The sequence below is a fragment of the Crocodylus siamensis genome, chromosome 11 (genome assembly GCF_052110815.1).
Source record: "Crocodylus siamensis isolate JL-2025a chromosome 11, ASM5211081v1, whole genome shotgun sequence".
Classification (NCBI taxonomy): domain Eukaryota; kingdom Metazoa; phylum Chordata; order Crocodylia; family Crocodylidae; genus Crocodylus; species Crocodylus siamensis.
This window is the reverse complement of record NC_143405.1, coordinates 34,968,669-34,995,523: the sequence shown is the minus strand read 5'-3', so window position 1 is coordinate 34,995,523 and position 26,855 is coordinate 34,968,669. Positions and strand designations below refer to the sequence as shown.

The 26,855-nt window shown below is 44.6% G+C and overlaps 1 protein-coding gene across 5 annotated transcripts in view; it reads left to right on the top strand.

Moving 5' to 3' along the window:
* Window positions 1–26,158, top strand: part of TAMM41 (TAM41 mitochondrial translocator assembly and maintenance homolog) — a 55,427-nt gene extending 29,269 nt beyond the window's left edge. For 4 of the 5 annotated variants that reach the window (XM_090022639.1, XM_090022641.1, XM_090022643.1 and 1 more), the window contains 2 exons: window positions 3,020–3,082; window positions 26,026–26,158. In XM_090022639.1, the coding sequence (XP_089878765.1) occupies window positions 3,020–3,082; window positions 26,026–26,102 (140 nt within the window). In that variant the 3' untranslated portion in view covers window positions 26,103–26,158. Of the gene's footprint in view, window positions 1–3,019; window positions 3,083–7,392; window positions 8,051–26,025 lie in introns of those variants that run through there. The other variant, XM_090022640.1, reaches the window with a different exon arrangement.
* The last annotated feature ends 697 nt before the right edge of the window (window positions 26,159–26,855 follow it).

Sequence of the window (26,855 nt, the reverse complement as noted above, 5' to 3'; positions counted from 1 at the left end):
TACTGATGGCACCTACGTGACATTTAATTTCTGATCCCCTTTTGAAACTGGTTAAATTCAGCCTCTGCAAATATTTTGTGGCAGTGGTTTCACACAGCATGAATTAACTCGTGGAAAAATGCTTTCTGTTTAAAACTCTGTTTTCTAATTATTTCATTGTATATCCACTAGTTTTAATACTGTGAAAAAAGGCAAATAGTAAATCACAGTTTACTTTCTGCATATCATTTATGAACGTATAGAGGCATGTGCTGCTGCCACCAGTGTAATAGTATTATGCATATTGATAAACTTAGTTTACATTTATACAGCTTTCTACAACTTCAAATACTTGACAAGCACTAACCAAGCCTTATCTGTTGCTTCATAAAAATAATTACTTACTTTTATATGTTAAGTGGAATAGCATAGTTCTCTCCCTCTCGCACAGCAATTTCCCCACTTATCCCTCTAGTGAAGAAGAATAAGATTTATCTTGTAGCTCTTATTAAAACTGATTGTTCAAAACGTTCTACTTATTGCGTAATTTGTAATGTAGTATATTAATGTATAGGTGGATAGAAACGTACATTTGGGGGAGACATTTTTTGAATTCCTAAGTATGTAACAATATATGTAGAGGCTGTGTTGGACTTAAGCATGAGGGTGTAATATGGTAAACAGGGTTTTTACATAAGGTAAAATTATAATTAAAATCCTTTTTTGGAAGTATTAGGTTTCAGTGGTGTCTACAGATCATTCATGAATGCAGACTCATTGAGCGCATCCAGACAAGTGCGCACATGCCTCTGGTAGTATCTCGAGCCCCTTTGAGATGCTTCAAGAGGCATGTGTAGGAACAAAAAAAAAGTTCCCTGCACTACAAACTTGCAGCACAAGGGCAAAATTAGACCCCTGGATATCCAGGGGTCAGACAATACCTCAGGGGAGCTTGGTCCTTCACAGAGACGCTCTGGTAGCCTGCCAGAACATCTCTGTGGTTGGTCCTTTCCCCAGTGCTGAAACATGTTGGCTGCCCGTGCAGGCTGCAAGGACTTGGACTGGCTTCATGCCAGGTAGGTAGGGGTTGGGTGGCTGGAGGACGGGGGAGGAGAGAGCCTTGGGGGAGGCCCTGCCTGGCCCCAACTCCCCGTTCCTTTTCCCCCCTCCGTGCCCACATTCATCAGCAGTAGCAGGAGGCTGGAGAGAGCAGGGGAAGTCTCCGGCTCATTTCCAGGGACTCATCTCCAGCAGTCTGCTCGTTCCCCTGCTTGTCTGTAGCCTCCCAAGGCTGGAAACAAACAGGAGAAGGAGTAGGGGTCTGGAGACAAGCCCGTGGAGATAAGCTGGGGACTTCCCCTGCTCTTTCCAGCCTCCTGCTCATTCTCTGCTTCTGTCGGTGGGTGTGGGTATGTGGGTGGAACAAACCGGGAGCTAGGGAAACTAATGGGGGTGGGAGGGAATGAGCCTCCTGCTCATTCTCCTATTCTCTCCAGCTTTCTGCTTGTTCTCCTGCTTCTCTCCAGCCTTGAGGCTGGAGAGGAGCAGGGGAATGAGCAAGGGGCTGGAGACCAGGCTATAGCCCCCATGTGTGTGTGTGTGTGGGGGGGGCTCTTGGCAACCCTTGGTGACACGTAAGGGGTGCACCCCCTCCAAAAAGGTGCTGCCAACACTGTCAGCAGCACCTGTGGGTGGTCGCTGCGTGCCACCCTCACCCCCGTTGGCATCTGTAGGAAGTCAGCGATTGCCGCTGCTGCCGTTGACACTGCTGGTAGCTTCTGCAGGTGGTCACCGACCCCTGGGGCACACAACGTTCATGCAGGGGACTCACCCATCCTAAGCAGCTCCCATACCCACAGTCCCCCCCCCACACACCTGCCCACACACTGACTTGCATCCCTCCACACACCCACACACATCCCCCCATCACACACCTACCATGTGATAAACCTAAAGCAAATATTAAAACATATAAATATTTAAGATTTATTTTATTATGATGCTAAAGGCACTGGTAGGCTTCCAAAAATCTAAAATTGTAAATATAGCAATAAAACATTGCCCATTTGAATTGTCCTCTCTTTCTGTCTTGTTCTAATTGTGGAAGAATGTGGATTTTAGTGTATTTTAAAAAGTGAATTTGGGATGCTGCTTCAGCAGTCTAGCTGACACAAGGTACGAAGTGGTCGGGCCTCAGAAACTCCTGAGGGCAAGTAGTCCTGAGCTGCTGGACAGGGCAAGTTTTTTAGAGCGCAGGGTCAGCACCTGTCTGGCCCCAGCAGTATAACTCCCCCTGGCTGCAGATCTGAGAGGAGCCAGGCACAGTTATTTTGTCCTAAGTGGCACAGTTTTCTCCACGGCAAAGTGCATGTGTGATGAGGCAAAAAGTCCCGGCTCAAATTTGCAGTGCTTCTGTTTGAGCTGCTGCAAGTGCTCGTGCTTGAATGTGTGGACGTGCCCATTGTTAGTCACTCTAAAACATGTAGTAGTAGATGGATCTTCACAAAAAGCTTGTAAATTAAGTGATGAAATTTCAATGCAGGGCAAAAAGAGCTATAACTTGGCCACAGTTATCTAACAAAGAAAATGCAAAAACAGAGGTAATGCAATTAATAAATAAGCCCAGTCATTAATGCATAATAGCAAAGCCTTGAGTGATACAAAAATATAATTGGTTATCACCACTGAATGGTTGGGCTCAGACATAAGGGGGAAATATTAAATTAATTAATTGGATTGAGCTCTATCTGCTACCAACTTGGAATTGCTTACATTGAGAAGCAGTATTGATCTCACATATAAAATTTAAAAAAATATAAATAAAAATGAAGAAAAAAACGCAGAATAAGTTTGAGTCTACATGTCAAAGCACAATAAAAATGGGGGTTTTTTGTTAGGATAATGGTAAGTTTTACTTCAAGTCTGACTTCATTGTTAAACAGAAAATTGTAACGTATGTGTGTTTGCATGCATGCATTTCGTTAGTTACAGATTAAAATGGATAACATCTGTGTTTTTATATCTTTTATCTCTTACGTAGGCATTTCAGGAATTGTGAGGTCTTCCAGTTTAGTGCAAAGTGCTAAAACCATTCTAACAGCTGGTAAGAACATGTGCTATTTTATACAAGTACGCCTTTGGTTTCAGAGAATGTGACTCTTAAAACCTTAAGCTTGTTGTCACAGAATTTAGAAGTATAGACTCTTTTTCTGGTCTTGTGAAAGCGTTGGAAGATGCTGGACGCTTTTACTAGTTATCGCTTCATGATTTCTGAAACTCCTGCAAAACCATAAGAAAGACCAAAAGCAGGTGGCTACCTGATTTTATTTATGTATTTAGTTGGAATACTGCTTGCTGTCTGCCACATTGGCTGATTTAGACTCATGTTCTGCTCTCTTTGTTCACAGAACTCCCATAGGAATAAGATTTCTTTAGAATTCCCTTGGCAGTTGTACAGGTGGAGAAAGAGAGTAGAATGAGCAAAGAGATCTGTATTGTGGACCAGAGAGGAGAATTTCGTCTGTAAAAATAAGTATGCATCTACTGATCAAAATGTAGACTACATGCAAATGAATCTTTGACAAGTCAGATATTTTTTTAAGCTGCTTAAAAGTAAATTGAAAACAAAACTCATCATTGCAAGTGGACTTGTAGGTGGTGCGCTTCAGTGCTTCTTTTACATAAAAGGAACCAGTGTATCAAAAGAACTAAGAGCTTTAGAAAGATACATAAGAGAGAACCTAGTTTAGTTCAATCAAATTAAAAAGTTAGGATTTGGCCAGGAGAAGGGGAGAGGCTGCCTGATTGATGATGAAGAAAGGAGAGAAATAATGGGCTGGCTATGGAAAAGTCTGTGAATTCACCTACCCGAATCTCTTGTTGAACCTGCATCACAGCTGAAGCCCCATATCTCTTCAGTTTTCTTAAAAAGATGATTACCTCACAGTTCAGTTCAAGTGAAAGACTGGAGTCTGAGCCATACAAGTAATAGGGTGAGCTGGGCCTTCATTAGGTGAAGGGAAATTCATTGCTAGGTATTTTGGAGATTATGCAGCTGGTAAGCATTTTTTTTTTAAGAGAGAGTTTTAGTACGAGGTAATGGGTGGCTCCTACATGTCCTGTCTCTTAAATGCAGCTTGGAAGAAGTCATAGTGCAGGCCTCAAGAAATTTCTTACACATGCACCTAACTTAAAGACCCTTTATTCAGACTGCACAAGGATGAGATGACATTCCAGAGCTGCTCATCATCTTCAGTTTATACTCAAGTTTATGCCTATTGCCTTTTAGAAAGTAATATATTTTAATAGTGTTTGGGGCCCCTAATAGTTTGACTAAAATAACTATGGAAGTAGAAACAGTTGTGTCCTGAATGCTGATTTGGTTCTTTTAAAATCAGTTTTATAGTTGAGTTGCATTATATGAAAGGAAGGTAGTGAGCCTGTTGGCTGTCCTTCCTTGTTAATTTGAAGAAATTGAAGAAACAAAGCAACTTAGAATTAGAGGAGGAAGGCAGAGGTTTTTTTTTTAATCTTGAATAATGAGCTGGACGTATTAATTGCCGGCCTTCATTGGATTCAGTTCCTTCAAATTTTGTCCCAGTAATATTCCAGTGGTCTCACTTTCTCACATCCATGCAGTTAACCAGTAAAATATTACATGTGTCACTAGGAGAGTAATTTTCAAACTTCCTAAAGTCATGGAACTTTTTCATATTACTTCTTCTGTCATGGAACCCCTGCCTCTGATTCCGCAAGCTGAGAGAGCTGATGCGGAGCGAAGCAACCTGGCCCAACAGTAGCAAAATACTGTCTCCTGGCCTGCTGCACCATAACTCCCAGTCTCTTTGTGGAGCCCTTGATCACCTGTTGTGGAATCCCAGGGTTCTGTGGAACACAGTTTGAAAATCACTGACTTAGGACATTATATTGTTAGAAGCACAAGGCTAAGTATATTGTTATAAGTAAAATAAAAATGGCACTTAAAATGGGTGATCAACCCTCAGCCTGTGAACCAGATCTGGTCCCTGGTGCCATGTCATCCAGCCTATAGGGCTCTAGAAATTTGGTGGTAGGGGAACACTGGCATCACTCTCTGCTGCCAAATTTCTAGACCTAGGGGAAGTCCCAGGCCCTGTGCATTGGATTGGGTGCTTGATCCCAACACCGTGCCGTTTGGAGGCAGGCCATTCATGTGTAGGGCTCTGAGAAAATAGCGGATTTCTTGTTTAAAACTTGCGGCACGTGAGCAGGTAAGGTATCATTTTTTTCATGGAATATTCATGGAACTACCATTGATGTTGGCAAATGCATCCTGGTAGTTCCATGAATATTCCGTGAAAAATGATATTTTACCCATGTGCATGCTGCAGGCAGGCACACAGTCATAGACAGTGGAAGGCTGGGGCCAATGGGGCTTAACTTCCTCCCCAAACACGGGGCAGAGCAGAGGGCCACAGGGCAGCCTGGGCACAGGCTCTGGGCAGCTGCAGCAGGGAGGGGGAGGGGGTGGCACACGGACAGACACAGAGCCTGCAGGCAGCCAGGATTGCAGCCAGCTGGCGTACAGAGCAATGCCCACCACAGCAGGTAAGTCAGGGAAGGGGCATGGGGGGGACGGATCGAGGACCCCCCCATAGTGAGGTAGGGAGTGGGGCAGGAGCTGGGGTGAATGGGACCCTCGGAGCGCAGGTGGCTTGCGGGGGAGAGGCACTGCCACTGCACACCTCAGGAGAGGCCCAGGAGGGACATGCCCCCCGATTTGTGCACGGGGCAGAGGCGGGCTGCCACTGCAGGCTGGGCTCTGCAAATTGCTGCCAGTGCCTTGCAAGCTGGCTCTGGGAGCTGTCGATGGCAGGCACATGTGTGGCAGCTAGTTCCTGAGGCACTGGCAGTGGCACGCAGAGCCCAGCCCACAGCAACAGTTCGCCTCTGCCCCATGCACAAATCTGGGGGGCACATGCCCCTTGGGCCCCAGGTACATGGAGGTGTTGGAACCCCCCACACCTCTGGATGAACCACCTATGCTTCAAGTGTCCCACAGCCTGCCTTGGACCCCATTCACCCCAGCCCCTGCCCATCCCCTGCCTTAGTCCCCATAGTGAGGGATGGAGTGGGACATCGATGTGCCCCCATGTCCCTTTCCCTTCCTCAACTTACCTGCTGTTGTGGGCAGTGTTCCACATGCCATCTGGCTGCAGTCCCACCCACCTGCAGGCTCCGTGTCTGTCTATGCACACCCCTCCCACCTGCTGCAGCCACCAGGCTGCCCTGCAGCACTCTGCACTATCCAACATTTGAGGGGTTTAAGCCCTGTTGGCCCCAGCCTTCCCCTGCCTATGCTCACAACCCTTAAATTGCAGTGTGGGGCGAAATTACAACTTTTCTCAGGGCGCCCTACTCATGTGGCCTGTGGGACTAAAAGGTTGAGTGCCAGTGTCTTAAAACTTGAGCTGCATCTCTCTGAGGAATGAAGGTTTCCTATTTTCTTGCACTCCTGCCTGCTTGTGCCCAAAAGCAAAGTGCCAGGATATAGGCTTTGGCTATGGAAAAGCATTCTAGCCATACAAAATTTCAAGGACATCTGTGTTTCCTATCATGTCCTGGAAAACATGATAAGAAGGGGGTATATACATATTCCAGGGCCAGAGCAGTGTAATCATCTCAAAGTTGAACTCTCCAGCCAGGAGGTAATAAGGGAGTCGTCTTTGGTTCCCCCCAGCTCCACAACAGGCACTCTGCCTTCAACTGAAGCCATGTGGGCATCAACCAGAAGTAGTTTCAGGGGAGAGCTAACCTCTGACTGCAAGTGGAGGGAGGTTGGGGGTGGGGTCATGTCCTCTGCCCTTTCCCCCTTTGTGAGAAAACTGAGACTATGTTTGCAGCTATGCTGGTCCCAGGGACTGGTCTCGAGACTGGTCCCAGGGCAGCAGCAGTGATTGACAGACCCCAGTTATATGAGGTTGGGTGGGAGGGGGTGACTGGCATGCTCTGTGTCCCCCTGCAAGCAAACTGGGGCTGTGCTTGTAGCTGCAGGTTCTGTTCCAGGATGCCCTGGTCCAAGGGCAGCAAGCAAGGCTGTCAAGCATAGCCCATAACTGCCATTGGGTCTGGGAGGGTTCATGGACCTCCTGAAAACGAAAAGAGAAGCTTCTAAGAGATGAAAGCTGGGAATTACCTGCAAGGAATATACAGGAATGGCCTGCACCTGTAGGGAGCAGATTAGAAAAGCAGTCAGAAACTGAAATCAAATTTGCAACAGAAATCTAGGACAATAAAAAGTCATTCTTCACATGCATAGGAAGCAGGAGGAAAAAATAAGGGAAGCGTAGGACCTCTGCTGAACATAATGGGATAGCTGGTAACCAACACTCGGAGAAAACTGAACTAAATAAATATTTCGCATTGATATTTCAGCAGAACAAGGGTGTTAGCTTGTCTGACAGGATGCTGGATGGACAAGGAAGGGGTGATCATCCACCTATAATCAGCGCAGATCTTGTGAGGGAATATCTATAGAGGTTGGATATCTACAAGTTGGCAAGACTGGATGAACTACACCTGAGAGTGCTGAACGAACTGGCTGATGTCATTGCATGACCAGTGGAAAAACTATTTGAAAAGCCATGGAGTTCAGGAGAGGTCCCAGAAGACTGGAAGGGGGTGAATGTTCTGGTGCCTGTCTTCAAAAATGGAAGGAAAGACGACCTTGGGAATTTCATAGGCCAGTCAGTCTGACCTCGATCCCTGGAAATGTCCTGAAAGCATTTATCAAAGAATCCATCAGTGATAGGCTAACAGAAGGCAGTATTTTAAAAGACAGCCAACATGGCTTCGTTGCTGGCAAGTCACGCCTGACCAACCTCATCTCCTACAGTCTCGGGTAACTTGCCACCTGGATAAGGGAGATGAGGTTGATGTCACATACTTGGATTTTTAAAAATCCATTATCCTTTAAAAAAATTAAAAAATCATCTATTGACTCCTCTGTGAAATCCTATGAAATATGAACTTTCTTTTCTATCCAGGAGAACTTGTACAATCTTTTCTCCAATGCTTGATGAAAGGTGTTTGTGCCTGAAAGCTTGCAATTAAAGATTTTTTTTTTTTTGCAAAAATCTTGTTGGTCTAATAAAAGGTATCATCTCTACTAGGAATCCTGACTGGATTTTAAAAAGGCCTTTGACGTGCTCTCCCATGATGTCCTCATGGTAAAATTGGGAAATTGTGGCCTCAGCAACTTAACGGTCCAGTGTCTAGGAAACTGGCTCCAAGGTCAGATCCAGAGAGTATTAATAGATGGAACTGAATCGACATGGCAAAAGGTGACCAGTGGTATCCGTCAGGGTTCCGTACTCAGACCAGTGCTTTTCAACATATCCATCAGTGATTTGGATATGAGTGTGAAAAGTGTACTGGCAACGTTCATAGACGACACTAAGTTGTGGGGGAGTGCGGTCACACTGGAGGATGGGCTGAGCTGGACAGGCTTGTAAGGTGGGCAAATCAAAACCTAATGATGTTTAACACTGAGAAATACAAAGTCATCTGGGGAGAAATAATCCGCAACATACCTGTAGGCTCATTGCACTAGCTAGCAACACAACTGAAAGAGACCTGGGGGTCCTGAACAATCACAGAATGAACATGAGCTACCAGTGTGATGCTATAGCTAGCAGAGCGAACAGTATGCTCCCAGGCGTGGACCAGTGCATCTTAAGCAAGACTAAGGATGTCATCCTCCCACTGTACTCAACATTGGTGAGGCTGCAACTGGAGTACTGCATCCAGTTCTGGATGCTGCACTTCAAAAAGGATGTGGAGAAGCTTGAAAGAGTCCAGAGGAGGGCCACATGAATGATTAGAGGTCTGTCTGGAGAACAGGCCTTACAAGGAAAGGCTAAAGGACATGGGACTGTTCAGCCTGGATAGCAGAAGACTTAGTGGGGACTTCGTGGCAGCCCATAAGTATATAAGGGGTGAATGTCAGCATCTGGGAGAGCATCTGTTCACCAAGGCACCCCAGGAAGACCAGAAATAATGGACATAAACTGCTAAAAGAATGTTTCAGATTGGATATAACAAAAAACTTCTTTACAATTAGTGTCCACAGTCTGGAACCCCCAGAGGAGGTATAGTCATCTATCCTGGAGCTGTTCAAAAGACAATTGACACCTTGCTGGGGTCCTCTGTCCCTAGCAGTCTTTCCTGCCTAAGAGCAGGGGAGCTGAACCTGATGATCTTGTGAGGTCCCATCCAGCTCCTATATCTATGAACCTGTGCTTTTGCCCCCCTTGCAGGAAGAGCAGCTACTCTTGAGGTCCCTGCATTGTGGGGGGGAGGGTGAGGGGGTGTAATGCTGTTCACTGTAAAATGGCTCTCCCCTAACTGCTTGTGCCAATCAGCTGGTCAGCAGGACTGGACAGGGGGCAGCCCCTGGAGGCTTTGGCCACCTGCTACCATTGATATGGGACTGGGTAGGGGCAGTGGTTCTGGGCACCCTGACAGTCACTAGGTGGGCTGTCAGGGAGCCAGTCACTCTCCCTTCCTCCCACCCTGATGGATCAGGGGAGGGAGAACATTGGAATGTGAGCTACTGGGGGTTCTAGGGACCCCTACTGCTCCATGTGTAAGCACACTACCATTATACATGGCTCTAGGAAACTGCTCTCTGATGAAGACTCTGCTCTCCAGTGCTCTCAGGGCATTTTTACACATGTAAGCGCTGCAGCCACAGGCACCTTGAAAAGCACCCAGTGCTGTGATGCTTGCAGTCGTATGAGTGGCAAAATGCACATCAGCACGGAGAAAATGGCAGTGGCATGCTTTTGAACTGTAACGCATCACAGGTGCCTTAGTTCAAAAGTGCACTGCTGCCATTTTCTGTGCGCTGACACACATTTCACTATTATACAACTGCACGCGGCACAGCACAGTTCACCTCAGCTTGTGTGTAGAGCAGACTCAGTTGAGTCTGCAGCAGTAGATCTCCAGTGTGTCGCAGAGCAGAAAAGTAAGTATATAAATGCCCTGAGAGAGCTGCCAGTTTGTAATGGAATCACTTTTTTCCCCCCCACCAGAAACCATTTGAATGCTTGTACACTTACTTTTTTGCATCAGAAAAAGGGTGCATTACATGATACAAATGTAATGCCTGTCCATGGCCTTTTTTGTGTTATGGCTACTGGTCCACCTGAAAGTATGCCCAGATACGAGCCTTCCAGATGCAGCACTGTTTGAAAAGGATCCAGGCTTTTAACAGCCTTTTTAAAGCCAGTAACTTGTCATAGGTTCAGGTCTCAAACCTGACCTTCTAAAGAAGTATGTCACAGAAAAAACTTGTATTGTTGCTGAATCTACTTGTGAGCAAACTTGTGAACTTGTGCTTCAGTGTGAATAAGGGAAGAGAGAATTTCTATAGGCACACCTGCCTATATAGCCGATGTTGTTTGACACTTTATGGCTTGTAACTTGGCTAAATTTTAACAAATGAGACTAAAAATTTTCATATTTTGTGAATTTGGAAAGTTTTAGCCCCTGTGGTTGGGACGTGTCAGAGATTTTACCACAGGGAGAGCATTTTGTTTAACACACATCTCTTTTTATAGCCATCTACTTGAGAAGCTCTATCGCTTCAGGAAAAATCTGGCAGGGGTGTCACAGTGGGGTCATAAAGGCATCTTTTGCCATTTCCCCCAAACAACCTCTAAAAATTCAGTTAGCATGCTAATTTGATATCTAAATACACTGACAATTGTACTAGATGTGCTCTGTCCTAGGAATACAGATGCTGACCAGACCTGTGTGCAATTTTTCTTCACAATATTCCTGGCACTAATGAGCAAAGAACTGTGAGAGATGAAACTGTATCTTGTGCTCTCAATTCTCCTCCTGCCACTTATCAGGCAGTGAAAAGAAGGAAGCCATGTGATTTGACGGAATAGGAACTGGTGCAAACAATAGAGAACAGGAAGTGACCTGTACAGATAGTTGGAGGGAGAAGAGGAGAAAAAGACTGAGTAATTATATAGCATTAGAGGGGGAAGAAGGCCATGAGCTGGGAGACATGGTCATAGATTTCATATTTCATAGATTTCGTAGGCATTGGGGCTGGAAGGGACCTTGGAAGATCATTGAGTCCAGCCCCCCGCCCAAAGGGCAGGAAGTCAGCTGGGGTCATAGGATCCCAGCAAGATAAGCATCCAATTTACTCTTGAAGGTGTTCAATGTAGGTGTTTGAACCACCTCCAGTGGCAGGCTGTTCCAGACCTTGGGAGCTCAGACAGCAAAGAAATTCTTCCTTATGTCCAGCCTGAAATGGTCTTCCAGTAGTTTATGACTGTTTGACCTCATCATCCCTTGGGGCGCTCTGGTGAACAATCATTCCCCCAGATCCTGGTGAACATCCCTGATAAACTTATAGCTGGCCATCAAGTCACCCCTAAGCCTGTGCTTTTCCAGGCTAAAGAGCCCCATGCCTCTCAGCCTGTCATCGTAAGGTCTGTTTTCCTGACCTCTGGTCATGTGCGTGGCTCTTCGCTGGACTCTCTCAAGCTTCTCCACATCCTTTTTGAATTGTGGAGCCCAAAACTGAACGCTTCTGACTCCAGTGTCCGTATCATTAATGAAAATGTTGAACAATATGTGTCCAAAGACAGAGTCTTGGGGGACCCCACTGGTCACAGGGCACCATGATGATTGATTTCCATCAATTACTACCCTCTGGGTCCGATCACGGAGCCAATTTCCCAGCCAGCGGATCATGGTGGACCCAAGGCCACAATTGGCCAGTTTTGCCAAGAGGTGATCGTGGGAAAGCAGATCGAAGGCTTCTTTGAAGTCAAGATATACAACATCAATCTCTTCTCCCTTGTCCAGGTGACGGGTCACCTGGTCGTAGAAGGAAATGAGATTGGTCAAGCAAGACCTACCCACAACAAACCTGTGCTGGGTATCCCCCAGGATGTTGGTGTCAGCCAGTCCATTAAGGACGGCCTCTTTAATAAACTTTTCTAAGAACTTCCCTGGGATAGAAGTCAGGCTGATGGGCCTATGGTTTGCCCGATCCACTTTCCTCCCTTTCTTGAAGATAGGTACCATATTGGCCTTCTTCCAGTCTTCAAGCACTACAGAGTGCCAGGAGTTTTCAAAGATCCATGCCAGAGGCTTGGCTATGATGCTTACCAACTCCTTGAGTACCCTGGGGTGTAGATTTTCAGGGCCAGCTGACTTGAAGGCCTCTCAAGGTGTTCTTTCACAAGGTCAGCATTAATGTAGGGCAGGCAGTCTCCCTCGCCCGGACCTCCCTGTCCCATGGTGGGCATGAGCGTCCCATGGGACTGATGAAAGACCGATGCAAAGTACCCATTTAATAGGTTGGCTTTTTCCTGGGCATCAGTTATCAGTTGTCCCATTTGGTTCAGCAGGGGTCCACAGTTATCACTTGTCCCATTTGGTTCAGCAGGGGTCCATTGTTGCCTTTGCTTGTCCTCCGGCTCCCCACATATCCGAAAAAGAACTTTTTATTGTCCTTGATGCTCAGAGCTAGTTAGAGTTCAGTTGCAGCCTTGGCTTTCATGGTTTCCTCCCTGCAGGACCGGATCAGTGCAAAATATTCCTCGTTGGAGGTGAATCCCATCCTCCAACCTCTGTAGGCCTTTCTTTTTAGCCTCAGGAGGTCTACTAGATCCCTGGAGTGCCAGGGGGGCTGTTGTGCCCTCTTGCTGCCTTTCCTCTGAGATAAAATAGAATTATCTTGTGCATTGAGGATCGCTCCCTTGAGGAGCACCCACTCATCCTGAACTCCCCTCCCCCTGGGGCTGTGGTCCCTTAGGGCCTCACTGACAAGCCTTCTGAGCTTGTCAAAATCGACTTTCCTGAAGTCAAGGACTTCCGTGTTGCTGACTGACTTGCCAGCTTTATGGCGGTTGAAGGTGATCAGCTCGTGGTTGCTGTCACCCAGTTTCCCATCGATCACTAGATCACTGATTAGGTCATCCCCAGTAGCCAGTGCCAGGTCAAGTAGGGCTTTACCTCTTGTTGGCCCGTAGACTTCTTGAGCCAGGTAGAGGTCATCCACGCATAATATGAAGCTTTGCGACTGCTTGGATTTTGCTGTGTGATCCTCCCACAAGATGTCTGGGTAATTGAAGTCACCCATGACAACCATGGTCAGAAAGGCCTGAAGTCATTAGGCCTCTGACATCTTACGTTTAAGACACTATTGGGTTTGGGTCCCAACCCCTGTTGACAACCAGATGATTGGTGTAATTTTGCTGGTGCCAAATGCTGGGAAGAGCAGTCAGCCAGGTCTGACCGCTCACATAGGTTCCTAGCCAAAATGCAGGATCTCCATCTAACCTAGGAGGTGCACTGCCCCATCAGGTGAGATGCCTTGTTGGACCTGGTGCTGGCCACTGGTGACGACCTGGTGAGGGGGCTGCAGGTGCTCGACCACCTGGGCAACAGTGATCATCGCCTACTGGATTTTACCATCCAGCACAAGGTGACAAAGGGCTACAGCAAGGCAGCAGTCCTAGATTTCAGGAGGGCGGACTTCAGTGAGCTAAGGAAAATAGTTGGGGAAGCACTGACGTCCTGGAGGGGAGAGGAGCCAGGTATCCAAGAAGAGTGGTCGCTCCTTAAGGAGACACTCCTCCAAGCCCAAAGGGAGGTAATCCCAACACGGATCAAAGGGGGCAGGAGGGCGCAAAAGCCCCCATGGCTCACCAAAAGCATACGGGAACGTCTCCTAGCTAAAAGGGAGGCGTACACCCAATGGAAGGGAAGGGCCATCACCAGGGAAGATTATACTGCAGTTGCTCGGGGATATAGGGAGGCAGTCAGGCAGGCCAAGGCGGAGATGGAACTGGAACTAGCATCCCACATCAAGGACAACAAAAAGTCTTTTTTAAATACATAGGGGGCAAAAAGAAGGTTCCGGGTAACGTGGGGCCCCTGCAGGACACTCTAGGAAATTTAGTTGTCACACCAGATGACAAAGCTAGCATATTTAACGATTACTTTGCCTCCATTTTCCTGAGCAGGACCCGGAACAGCCACCCCCCCTCTGTGCCCCCCTCAGACCCCAGGGGAGGCGTGCCTAGGCCAAGGGTTAGTGAGGAACTAGTTAGGGAACTTCTGGAAGGACTGGATGTATTCAAATTAGCTGGTCCGGACGATCTCCACCCTAGAGTGCTGAGGGAATTAGCTGAGGTCATTGCGGGACCCCTGGCACGGCTGTACAAGCACTTGTGGTGCTCTGGTGTGGTACCAGGGGACTGGAAGAGGGTGAATGTGGTTCCCATCTTCAAAAAGGGAAGGAAGGAGGACCTGGGAAACTGTAGGCCAGTTAGTCTTACCTCGGTCCTGGGGAAGTTTTCTGAGAGAATTATTCTGGCACACGTCCACGAGGGGCCAGCAGAGGAGATTATGCTTAGGGGCATTATGCCTTATGCAACACAGGCTCATTAGAGGCAGGTCCTGTCAGACCAACCTGGTGGCCTTCTATGACCAGGTCACCAAATCCTTATATGCAGGGGTAGCAGTGGACATAGTCTTCCTGGACTTTTGGAAGGCCTTCGACACTGTCTCTCACCCCATTCTCATTAAGAAACTGGAGGACTGTGGTGTTGACACCCACACAGTCAATGGGTCACCAACTGGCTGGAGGGCTGCACCCAGAGAGTGGTGGTGGATGGGTCATTCTCGGCCTGGAGGGATGTGGGCAGTGGGGTTCTCCAGGGCTTGGTCCTGGGGCCCGCACTGTTCAACATCTTCATTGGTGACTTGGACGAGGCAGTAAAAAGCACCCTGGTCAAATTTTCTTATGACAGTAAGATGTGGGGGGATGTGGGTATGCTAGAAGGGAGGAATAGGCTGCAATCAGACCTAGACAGGTTACAGGGGTGGACGGATGAAGTACAAGGTGATGTACCTGGGGAGGAACAACCGGCACCATACCTACAGGCTGGGGAACTCCCTTCTTGTCAGTAAAGAGGCGGAAAAGGATCTTGGAGTTGTCATTGATGCCAAGATTAATATGGGCCAGCAGTGTGGGGATGCAGTTAGGAAGGGCAACCACACCTTGTCATGCATCCACAGATGTATCTCGAGCAGGTCCAAGGAGGCGATTCTCCCCTTCTGTGCAGCACTGTTCAGGCTGCAGTTGGAGTTCCGGACGCTGCACGTCAAGAGGGATGTGGACAACATGGAGAGGGTTCAAAGGAGGGCCACTCTTATGATCAGGGGGCAGCAGGGCAGGCCCTACAAGGAGAGGCTATGGGACCTGAACCTGTTCAGCCTCCAGAAGAGAAGGCTGAGGGGGGATCTAATGGCCTGCTACAAACTAGTCGGGAGGAACCAGCAGGCATTGGGATAGCCAATTGTTCTGATATCTGCTGCCACTGAGAACAGTAGTTCCATCCTCTTTGGAACCACCCTTCAGTTAGCTGAAGGCTGCTGTTAAATCCCCCCTCAGTCTTCTCTTCTGCAGACTAAATAAGCCTCAGCTTCTCTTCATAAGTCATGTGCTCCAACCCCCTAACTATTTTTGTTGCTCTCACATAATAGTCTAGATGTGGCATCATGTGCAGAATAGAGGGAATTATTTCCCTTGATCTGCTGGCAACGCTTCTACTAACGCAGCCCAGCATGCTGTTACCTTTCCTGGCAACAAGGGCACGTAGTTGACTTGTATCCAGTTTGTTATCCACGGTAAACCCTAATTCCTTTTCTGCAGAGCTGCTGCTTAGCCAGTTGGTCCCAAGTCTGCAGCAGTCAGTGAACGAGACTGTTCCGTCCTAAGTATGCAGGACTTTGCACGTGCCCTTATGAACCTCATGAGATTTCCTTTGGCCCGATCTTCAAATTCGTGTAGGTCACTCTGAATCCTAGCCCTACCTTCCAGCATATCTACTGCTCCACCCAGCTTGGTGTCATCTGCAAACTTGCTGAGGGTACACTCCATCCCATCTTCCAGATCGTTAACAAAAATATTGAACAAAACTGGCCCCAGGACTGGCCCCTGTGGCACTCCAGTTGATAATTGCTGCCAACTAGATCTCAAACTATGGATCGGTACCTGTTGAGCTTGATGATCCAGCCAGCTTTCTGACCACCTTACAGTCCATCCAACACAATTCCCTTGTTTGCAAGAATGCTATGGGAGATGGTATCAAAGGTCTTGCTCAAGCCATGTGCATACGGTCCACTGGTGTCCCCACATCCATAGAGCTAGTGATCTCATAGAAGGCAATCAGTTTGGTCAGGCATAACTTGCCCTTGGTGAATCCATCCTGACTGTTCCTGATCACTTCCTTCTTCAGGTGCTTAGAAATAGATTTCTTGAGGACCTGCTCCATCATTTTTCCAGGTGAGCCTGAAGGGTCTGTAGTTCCCTGGATTTTCCCTCCTTCCTTTCTGAATGATGGGCACTATATTTGCTCTTTTCCAGTTGTCTGGGACTTCTCCCAATTGCCATGAAATCATGGCCGGCAGCTCTGCAATCACATCAGCCAACTCCCTTTGACCCTCCAGTGCATCCCCTCTGGTCCCATGGACTTCTACGCATCCAGATTTTTTATATAGTCCCTAAACTGTTCTTTTACCACTGAGGGCTGCTTGCCTTCTGCCCAAACTGTGCTGCCTGGTGCAGTAGTCTGGGAACTGACCTTGCCTGTGATGACCAAGGTGGAAAAGACATTGAGGACTTCAACCTTTTCCTCCTCATCTGTCAGTAGGTGCTTACCCCACACTTTCCCTGATCTTCCGTTTGTTGCTGACATACTTGCAGAAACCCCTTCATGTGCCTTGCTATCTGTAACTGCAGTTGTGCTGCTTTGGCTTTCCTGATTTCATCCCTGCATGCCTAAGCAACACTCACTTTTACTCCTCTCTAGTCATTTGTTCAAGCTTTCACTTCTTGTAAGCTTCCTATTTGTGTTTAAGCTCACTGAAGAGTTCCCTGATAAGCCAAGCTGGTTGCCTGCCACACTTACTATTCTTCCTGCACATTGAGACGGTTTGTTCCTGTGTCCTCAGTAAGGTTTCTTTAAAATACAACCAGCTGTCCTGGACTCCTTTTCCCTTTCAGACTGGTCTTTCAAGGGACCCTGCCCATCAGTTCCCTGAGGGAGTCAAAGTCTTTTTTTTTTTTTTTTTTCCTGAAATCCAAGGTCCATACTGTGCTGCTCTCCTTTCTTCCTTTTGTCAGGAACTAGATCATCTCATGGTTGCTGCTTCCCAGAGTGCCATCCACTTCTACATCCCCATCAATTCCTCTCTGTGAGCATCAGGTCAGGAAGAGCATGGCCTCTAATTACTCTCTGACATTTGTACCAGGAACACTCTCCAGAAAGTTCCTAGATTGCCTGTGCACTGCTGTATTGCCCTCCCACCATCTCAGAATGACTGAAGATCCTCATGAGACCCAGGGCCTGTGATCTGGAAACTTCCACTAGTTGTCTGATGAAAGCCTTATCTACCTCATCCTCCTGGTCGGGGGGACTATAGCAGATGCCCACCATAACATTACCTTTCTTGCTTTCCCCTCTGACCTCGTTACACAAATTGCCGATTGCTTAAATCACAAGTGTGACCTTATAAGGGAGAATATGGCAAGATGCCACATTTATTGATTTAAGCACTTAATATATATACACACACACACACCACATTTATACCTCAATTTCTGTTCTGCATTGGTATACATTATCAGTACTTAGATCAACTTACGTGGACATTGGAGTCAGAAGCGGACCGTCCAAGTTTGCCGATGACATCAAACTTCGGGGCAAAGCATCCACACCAGAAAACAGGCGGGTGATCCAGGCTGACCTGGACAGGCTCAGCAAATGAGTGGATCAGAACCTGATGGCGTTTAACACCGAAAAATGCAAGGTTCTCCACCTTGGGAGGAAAAACCTGCAGCATCCTTATAGGCTCAGCAGTGCTACAGTGGCTAGCACTACGGAAGAAAGAGACTTGGGGGTCATGATTGACCACAAGATGAACATGAGCGTGCAGTGCGATGCTGCAGCTAGTAAAGCAACCAAAATACTGGCTTGCATTCATAGATGATTCTCAGGCAAATCCCAGGATGTCACTCTCCTCTTGTACTTGGCCTTGGTGAGGCCGCAGCTGGAGTACTGCATCCAGTTTTGGGCTCTGCAATTCAAAAAGGATGTGGAGAAGCTTGAGAGAGTCCAGAGAAGAGACACGCACATGATCAGAGGTCAGGAAAACAGACCTTACGACGTCAGGCTGAGAGCCATGGGGCTCTTTATCCTGGAAAAGTGCAGGCTCAGTGGTGATCTGATGACCACCTATAAGTTTATCAGGGGTAATCACCAGGATCTGGGGGAACATTTTCTCACCAGAGTGCCCCAAGGGATGATGAGGTTGAATGGTCATAAACTACTGCAAGACCGTTTTAGGCTGGACATAAGGAAGAATTTCTTCACTGTCTGAACCCCCAAGGTCTGGAACAGTCTGCCAGCGGAGGTGGTTCGAGCACCAACGTTGAACACTTTCAAGAGCAAATTGGATGCTTATCTTGCTGGGATCCTATGACTCCTGCTGACTTCCTGCCCCTGGAGCAGGGGGCTGGACTCGATCTTCCAAGGTCCCTTCCAGCCCTAATGTCTATGAAATCTATGAAACTTAGTGGCCAGCCAAGATGATCACAAGTAGGGAGCCAGGCTCCTGCCAGTCCATCTCATCAGCTGAACCAGTGCTCCAGTATGACGTGCAGAACTAGGCCCAAAGTCAATATGTCTCACTCCATCTTTTATAGCCTCGCCAGTTCACCCAGTTCTCTGGGCTTTTGCTGTATTCCTTGAAGGTTGATTGCCATTGTTCTCCTGCTGTTCTGGGTGGATTCTTCTTGTTTTTGTCTTCAGTCTGTCTGCATTCTTCAGCCAGTCACAAGCTGATGCTTTGCTTTTTCACAGACACACTCTCATCCATTCTGTCACACATACAGCATACAAAGGTTGAACACTTATTTTGAGCTACAGAGCAATATAAAATGGAGTTTCTTAAGACAATGCAAAACTCAAGAAAATACATAAGATTAAAAGCAATAGGTTAAAAAAAAGTTCTATGTGTATAACAACCTTAGCCCAGAGACTTTCAGCAGGTCTATCTCCAGTTTGGTAGTGGAGCTCTGAATAATCATACTGCTGTTTTAGATAAAATGCTGCTGCTACTCCTCTTCTCCCCAGCCTGTCCTTCCTGAATAGTTTGTACCCATCCATGATGGTACTCCAGTCATGTGAGCTATTCCACCAAGTCTCTGTTATTCCAATCATATCATAGTTTTTTGACTGTGTGAGGACTTCCAATTCTTCCTGCTTATTTCCCAGGCTCTGTGTTCATATATACCTCTCCTGGGCCTGGACTGGCTAGGGTACCTTGTTAGAGCCTTTTGTTGCACCGATTTATTGTGGTGTTCTCAGTACAGTGTGTGTTTTTCATGAACATTACATTACTGGATTTATCTTTTAACATCCCTGTGAAATTGGGTGGTGGTATTCGCACATTACAGCTGGGAAATTGAGGCAGAGAAAAATTCCAGCCAAAATGAAATGTGTAAATTTTTGGATGCTTGGATTCTCAGTGCCAAGAACTTTGTAATCCTTCATGTGTTAGAGCACAATCCTGTCAACTGTCAGTCATGAGCACTCCAGCTTTATGTCCATCTGTTTCAACTGCCTCACATTGTGTGCCCCACCCCCATACACACACTTTTTTTTCTTCTGGGGTGCCTGTGAAGGTCTGTAAATGTTTTTCTGGAGGCTGCATGTGAAGCTCATTTTAAAATAAATGCATGAGTTCACCGGGAATGCTGTGGCCAGAAGCTAGGATAGAATCCTGTCCTCAAGAGTAGTATTCAGCTATCTATTCAAGGGTTTTAACCCTTGTTAGACTAAAAGCACCCCTCAGAAAATGCTAGCTCTTACCTTCACTGGTTTGTGGACTGGAAAAACAATATAGAGCAATTTTTCTCTGGCAAAAAACTTGGAAAGAATATGGCTGGTCAGAATGTTTTTGCAGCCAGGAATATATGCTTTGATGGTTCAAAGCAGGCCACCACACCCGGAACATCTTCTGGGCAGTATTTTCCCAGATGTCCAGGCAGGGGGCACACATGGCAGTATTGCTGCGCAAAGGCCAGCTCTGAAGCCACAGCCCACTGGGAGGTGGCCCAGAGTGGCAAATGCCTCATCTGGGTCTGGCAGGTGCACAGCAGGCCATATCCAGGCAGTAGCCCCCACTACCAGACTGCTGCAGTGGATAGAGGATGCAGAGAACTCGCAAGGCTGCTTCACCAGTCCAGCTGGCACAAGGGGTAGTGTCCCCAGGTACCAATTGGCTGGGCCCCAGAAGCTCCTGAGAGCAAGTAGCCCTGAGCTACTTGACAGAGCAGCTTTTTGTACTGATGGAGCTAAGACAGGGCAGCTTTTTATACTGCTGGGGACAGTACAGGTGCTGACCCTGGGCTCTAGCTCCTCCTAGCTACAGATCTGGGAGGAGCAAGGCAGGGTTGTTTTGCCCCAAGTGCCACAGTTTGCCCCACAACAAAGTGCATGTCCAAGCTCAAATTTGCACCACTTCTGTTTGAGCTGCTGCAAGTGCATGTGCTTTCATGTGTGGATGCACCATTGGAGTCTCAGAATAGCAGTCTTCCTATGCCTGAAGAAGGGTGATTGCACCCAAAAACTCTTGCAAAGAACTTTTTTCCAACTACTCAGTTGGTCTAATAAAAGATATCACATTTACCCAAAGACCTTGCCTTCCTGTTTCCTTAGACCAATACAGACGGCTACAACCAAAAACCCAGTGGCAGGTAGCGACACCTAACAATACTAGTATTGAATGGCACCCTGGGTGATAATCACTGATTTAAACCTTGATCACGCTTTCTCTTCCTGCAGTTCTCTGTCTCACTCTTTATATGCTTTCCAGCATCAGAGAAAATGGTCCTTCAAATAACTTCCTTTCTGACACACTAGTGATTCATCACTGGATCACTCTTAGTCTAATGTGCTGAATGAGAGGGGTCTTGTGGGGGAGGTGGGGGGGGAGGGAATGGGTTTGATTATGTAACACAGTGCACATATAGAAGGGGATCATATTAAGTTTGTCATTGGGCATTTCCTAAATTTTGACTGCTCGACATGACAGCCTTTAATGTAATAAATGGATGGAATAAATATTTACATTTGGATAGACCTAGATGACTCCTTCAGGAGCTCAGCAAGGAGATAATGGGTTTTCATTGCTTAGAATTAATTATTAATAAAATAATTTTTCTTAGAACTGCTTTCTTCCTTGTAAGTGGTTCATGAAATCTTTATGCAGGTTATATCAGTTTGAAAGCTTGTAGTATCTTCTAAAAGCAACCTTGATCCAATTTCAGTTTCATAAGATGTAAAAGATTTGCCACCAGGAGGCACTAACTACACTGATGCTGTGCTTCAGAAAAATGTCTGTTTTATTTAATATTTAACAAGTAGCAATTCCTGCTTGTTTTACCTTTGACCACCAAACTAGTTTCCTTATTTAGAGATGTTTTAAGTACAGTACAGACAGGTTCTGGCCTCTCTGTAATTTTAATAGTACAGCAAATGTGTTTTAGAGCCCAAACTGAACCTGAATTTAAATTTGTCAACTAATATTGGCTGTATGTAACGCTTTTTCTTCCCAAACTCTCTTAAGTACTCCTAAATTTTCCTAGCAAAGCTTTGAGCTAGTAGAGGCTTAAAAATATTTATGAATTCTCATTTTTATATATCTACCTATCCTCTAAGTGTCCCTTCCACAATATATGGTATTGGCAAAAATAAAGGAGAACTCGCATATTTCATTGAATTGGTAATTTAAAGCTTCCCACCCATTTATCCACAGTACCTTTTGTAAAGCATTTTTGTTCTTTTTTTTTCTTATTGCTATGTTTATGCAAGCCAGTAACTAGTATTTCTGAGAATATAAAAGATGTAAGTATTCCAAAACCTTTTGAGTAATAATTAAATGATTACTGTGATTTCTGTTCAAATCTTGCTACTTTGAAAAACCCACAATTCCTGTCTAGAACAAGCTAGTCTGCACCCTGCTGTTGAAGTAAAATAATTCTGGGATGAAGGTCATTATTTAGAGGGTACACTGTTTCCAAACATTATTTGGCAGAATCCAGTTATAACAAAGTATTTCAACCCAGCTAAGAGGGTTTCCTTTCATTTTTCTTTGCCAGCTTGGTTTTAAAATTGAGCTCAAATGCTGTGTTCTTGTTTGTTGTTAAATGACTTACTTAGCTTTTGAAAATATGCCTGTGTAATTTCTAAAATCTGTGGTGAGATTTCTGGTCTGTTTCCTATTAGAGATGGTACCATCATTTGATTTATTTTTCCTTCTGTGTGATTAAGAATTCTGGAAGTTTTCATATTTAGCTGCTCCCAAGTAGCAGTTTTGTTTTGATATTTATGAGTTTGGAAACCTGATCTGAAATAACACTGAACGTTATAATGACAGCATTTGAACCAGTGGGGTATAGATTTATGAGACAGTACAGTCAAGTCTGTAAGAATTTTGATAGGGGCTTAGTAATAAAACATTACAAATCAAAGTAACGTTGTTCAAGATTGTAGTTAAGCCCTTCCTTAGCTTTTATTCAAGTCAGAATACATGCTTGACCACATACTACCTTCAGCATAACTTCAGGGAAAGTGTAGAAAGGTGGAATGTTGTAAGTATTAGCCCAAATACATTTGCCAGATTTCAAAAAGTGGCATGGCGACATCTTTAATGACCAATAACAGATGCAATCTCTACTTACCTAATTTCCCCAAATTTAGTAGTCTTATTCTCTGCCTACATTAAACCATTGTTATGTATTATATGGCAGAAAAATCTAAACTGAAGAGAAAAGAGAGGGAACTAACAAGTAGTTGTGGATTCATAGCTCTAAGTTTAAAGACATTTTCATGTTGTCCAAGTACTCAAGAATCTCTGTTTGGATTCTGAAACTGAGCTATAATTGCAACCATTAACTTTTACTACAGATGTGACTCATTTCCCCCTCCCCCCACGGGCTGCTTTAAGGAGTTGGCTGTGTACAAGAACCCATGTTCTGTTTTGTAGCATGATGAGTTTGGGCAAGAACTTTAAAACAAAAATGGCATCGTATTACATAAGATTCTAGATTCAAGGCTATAGTGGGTGGGGTTCAGTTGAGTGTTCACTGCAAAGAGGATATTAGAAAAATCTTTTAACGTTCAGCTGCTGCAGGAGACTATTAGTTGGCTCAGATACAATAGGCAGTCTTTGCTGCCTGCAGTGCCAACACTGTACAGGACTCCTGCAAGCACATATTAACTGTTTCACTGCTGATGTTTCCATCAACATGCTCTTCTTATATTGATAGTACATTGACCTTCCTGGAATCACAGAATATGGAAATGTTTCTTGTTTGAGTGGCAGTCATCAGGGTCATGTGTTAGGTTATTTTAATATGTAGAGTACGGGCATCCCTATCGTGTCTAGCACACTGGGATTCTGGAATGTGGTGGTTGTTCCTGGGTGCTGCTGGGCAAACTTTATGGTACTCCAGAAAACACAATCTCAGAATAACAAACTCACTAGTAACTGCATGCAGTCACAGAATCATGCTGACATCAAAAATAGCCTATCGTCTAACTTTCAGTATCTACTAATACGTTGATTCTCATTTTGAGAATCAGAGTGGCTATATCTGTGTTAATGGTATTTAAGAACACAAAGCAAAGAGTGCAAAAAAAGATTGAATGCTTAGCTTTAAATTATTTCCTTTGTGCATGTCCGTGATAGTTTTTAACTGTGCAGTAGCATTCTGTTTGTCAAGTGTACATTTGTCTACTGTGTCTAATAATTATGTAATATTAATTAATTCCATATACACAGACATGATTTTCATTATCTTCACAGTGTATCTTACATGTTACTTAAAAGACTTTTAAATTTGGAATTGATTGTTCTCAAAGGTCTTTTTGTAAGAGACAGATATACAGTATATCTTTTCAACTCTTCCAAAGATGCTATGCAGTGGACAGTAACTACCTTTGAATCTTAAGTTGCTTATTCATGCCAAAAACCTCTCTTTTCTGTTCTATATTATGTTGTACAAACATGATTAAATTACTTTTAATTGACTTAATCTGGCATTCATAGTATATGTGAATATTATAAAAAGTATATAAAGACTTCTTAATGTATGTGCATGAGGGACAGAATTAAAGCTGTTCATTCTGTCTTAAATGCTGCCCTTCCAGCTTTCATATTGCTTTTAATAGTACAACTGCAACATTATGGTAATCTGGGGAATTTCCTTGCCTTTTTAGAGGGAAAAAAGTTTCAGGAGGAATTGGGAACACAAAGCTTATGAAACAATGCCTTCCAGGATTTTGGAGCTTTGTTGACTTGTCAAAATTGAACAATACTTTATTTTAAATATTTATAGTCTGGTATTTATATGGTTAAACACTGTAGGAAGTCATATTACCGGCACACTACTAGCACAAGAAAGTATTCATCCCCTGCAAAACTTTACTGACTCCATAACTAAAATTGCCTTGCAAAGTGTATGAGAACTGGCAGACGTTTCCTTCACACCTATAATGCACACAGATATTTAGGCAATAGTTACTGTAGAACTCTGGCTCTTATATCTTACTTGATATATCTTTATATCTTACTTGAAACCCTCAGGCAGTATCCTTTCCTCACTCCATACTTACTGGACAAGTGCATGCAACATGCCTCTCTTAAAAGGTCAGAGATGATTTTCACCAACAAATAGAAAACTTTGAATGCTAAAGTTCCATTTTTAGCTTATGACACTTTCAGTTGCAAAACTGTTTTAAAAAAACCCAGAAAAATGTTAAAAGAACACTTTTTGTAAAAAGTGCACCTTTTTCCACTCCTATTCAAACGGCCTCACTGTTTGTTTTCAAAGATGCTGTTAAAAAGGGCTGAGACCAAATCTTAACATTTCTTACAAGGCAAAAATGTTGATAAATTGTAACTGACCAAATAGAAGATATTCAGGTAAGTTCTTATGCAACCCTGCCTTTTATGAAGGTAGAATGTTCACATTATAATTCATATGAAGTGCCAGGACAATGCTGACTGGAGTCCTATCACCAAGAGAAACTAGAAAAGGAGTTAGAAGCAATACAGTGCATATGTTGTGCACAGCTTTTTGCTTTGCTAGATTCTGGTCTGTTCGTTGGGTGTACTCTGGTCCCACCTCCTCGTATAATTTTGTTTGCAGATCTTCCGGACTAGAAACAAGACCTGGCATTACCTGCAGGTCCTAGTGCTCTTCACTGTTTGCCTCAATAGCTAATAAAATATCACTAGTTGGACTTGGTATCCAGCACTCCGTTCTCTGCTCTGACTTCCTTGTGGTGACCGTCTTGTGCTCTGCCTTGCTTTCTCAGGTGTTCTTCTGCATTTCTTACCTGCTTTCTTAATGTCTTTGTTATACACTCCCATGCTAACGTATTCTCACACTCAGCAAAATGTGGAGGGGAACAGCAATTCAACAAAAATCTGTAATACAAACACTGCTTATATTAGCAGTACAAGGATCTTTATCAGTACTAGGAATGATAGTGCAACTTGGTCCACTTGCACAGCTAAAACTTCCACCTATGCCAAGTTTAAAGTGTGTGTCTTTTTGAGATGTGGGTGTATATATACAATATTTATCAAAACTTTGCTATACTAGTTACTGATTCTTGCTAACATCAGAAACACTTAAGGGTAAACAGTTACACTGCTGTTGTGAATAATATAATCCTTATCTGTTCCATCTATGTTGTGCATCTTATGCACCATCAACTTCCATAAACTGCTATATCATAAATGTCAAGAAAGTTACTGATTTGTTATAACTATACAAACAGAGTTGAGTCACTTTTCTGGTGAAATACTTATTAAAAAAAAACCTGCTTAAAGTGGTATGAGTTAAATATTTCAGTCTCTCTTTTTTCTTTTTCTTGTTTTTCTTAGGGCTGAAGAAGTCAGTGACTTACAGTATGAGGAAAATGTATAAAATGACGAAAGGATGGCTAAGGAAGACATCCTAATTGAGTTTTGTATTCGCTGTGCATTGGTAAATAAACTGATCTTTGTGTTCAAATAGCTTACAGTTGTCTGTTGCTCTCTCTACGTAGGAAAATTTCACAGAGGTATCAGTGTCTGCTGGCTTGTTTATACTTGCACACACACAGAATTGCCAGACATGCTGTAGAGGAAAGACTGAGAAAATGTTTTAGTCTCAAAACCAAAAGAGCACCATCTCTAAAAAGAAAATAATTTACCATCTTGCTGGTGTCATTCTGCAGCAAAAAATATAGACATTTCCCAAGTTGAATAAATGTAACATTAACATTATGCTTCCATGGCACTAAGAGGACAAAGTCATCCCTCTGAAGGGTGTACAACGTAACTTAACAACTTAGACCAAAAGGAAAAGTAGAGTTTATTTAAACTATTTCTGAGTTCCTTCATTTTGGACTGGATTCCCTTTTTGTTTGTGGTGGACTAGAGTAAAATTTCTTTCATAGGTAGTTTACGGAAGTGGGGCAGGGAGGGGGGTTCTAAAAGATGCTTAACTAAGGTTAAATTGGTATGGAACATAGACTCAATACTATAATAGATACATTTTGGAAAAAAGATCAATAAAGTTTTCTAAAATCAGATGTTGACATGTGGGAACATGATTTGAGTGAATTACCTGTGGGTGCAATTATCCTGTTGGGAAATTTACCATGATTTTGGGAAGTGGGTAGTGCAGTTGCATCAGAGATGGAGATTTTTGATGGTGTCCCTCTGACAGT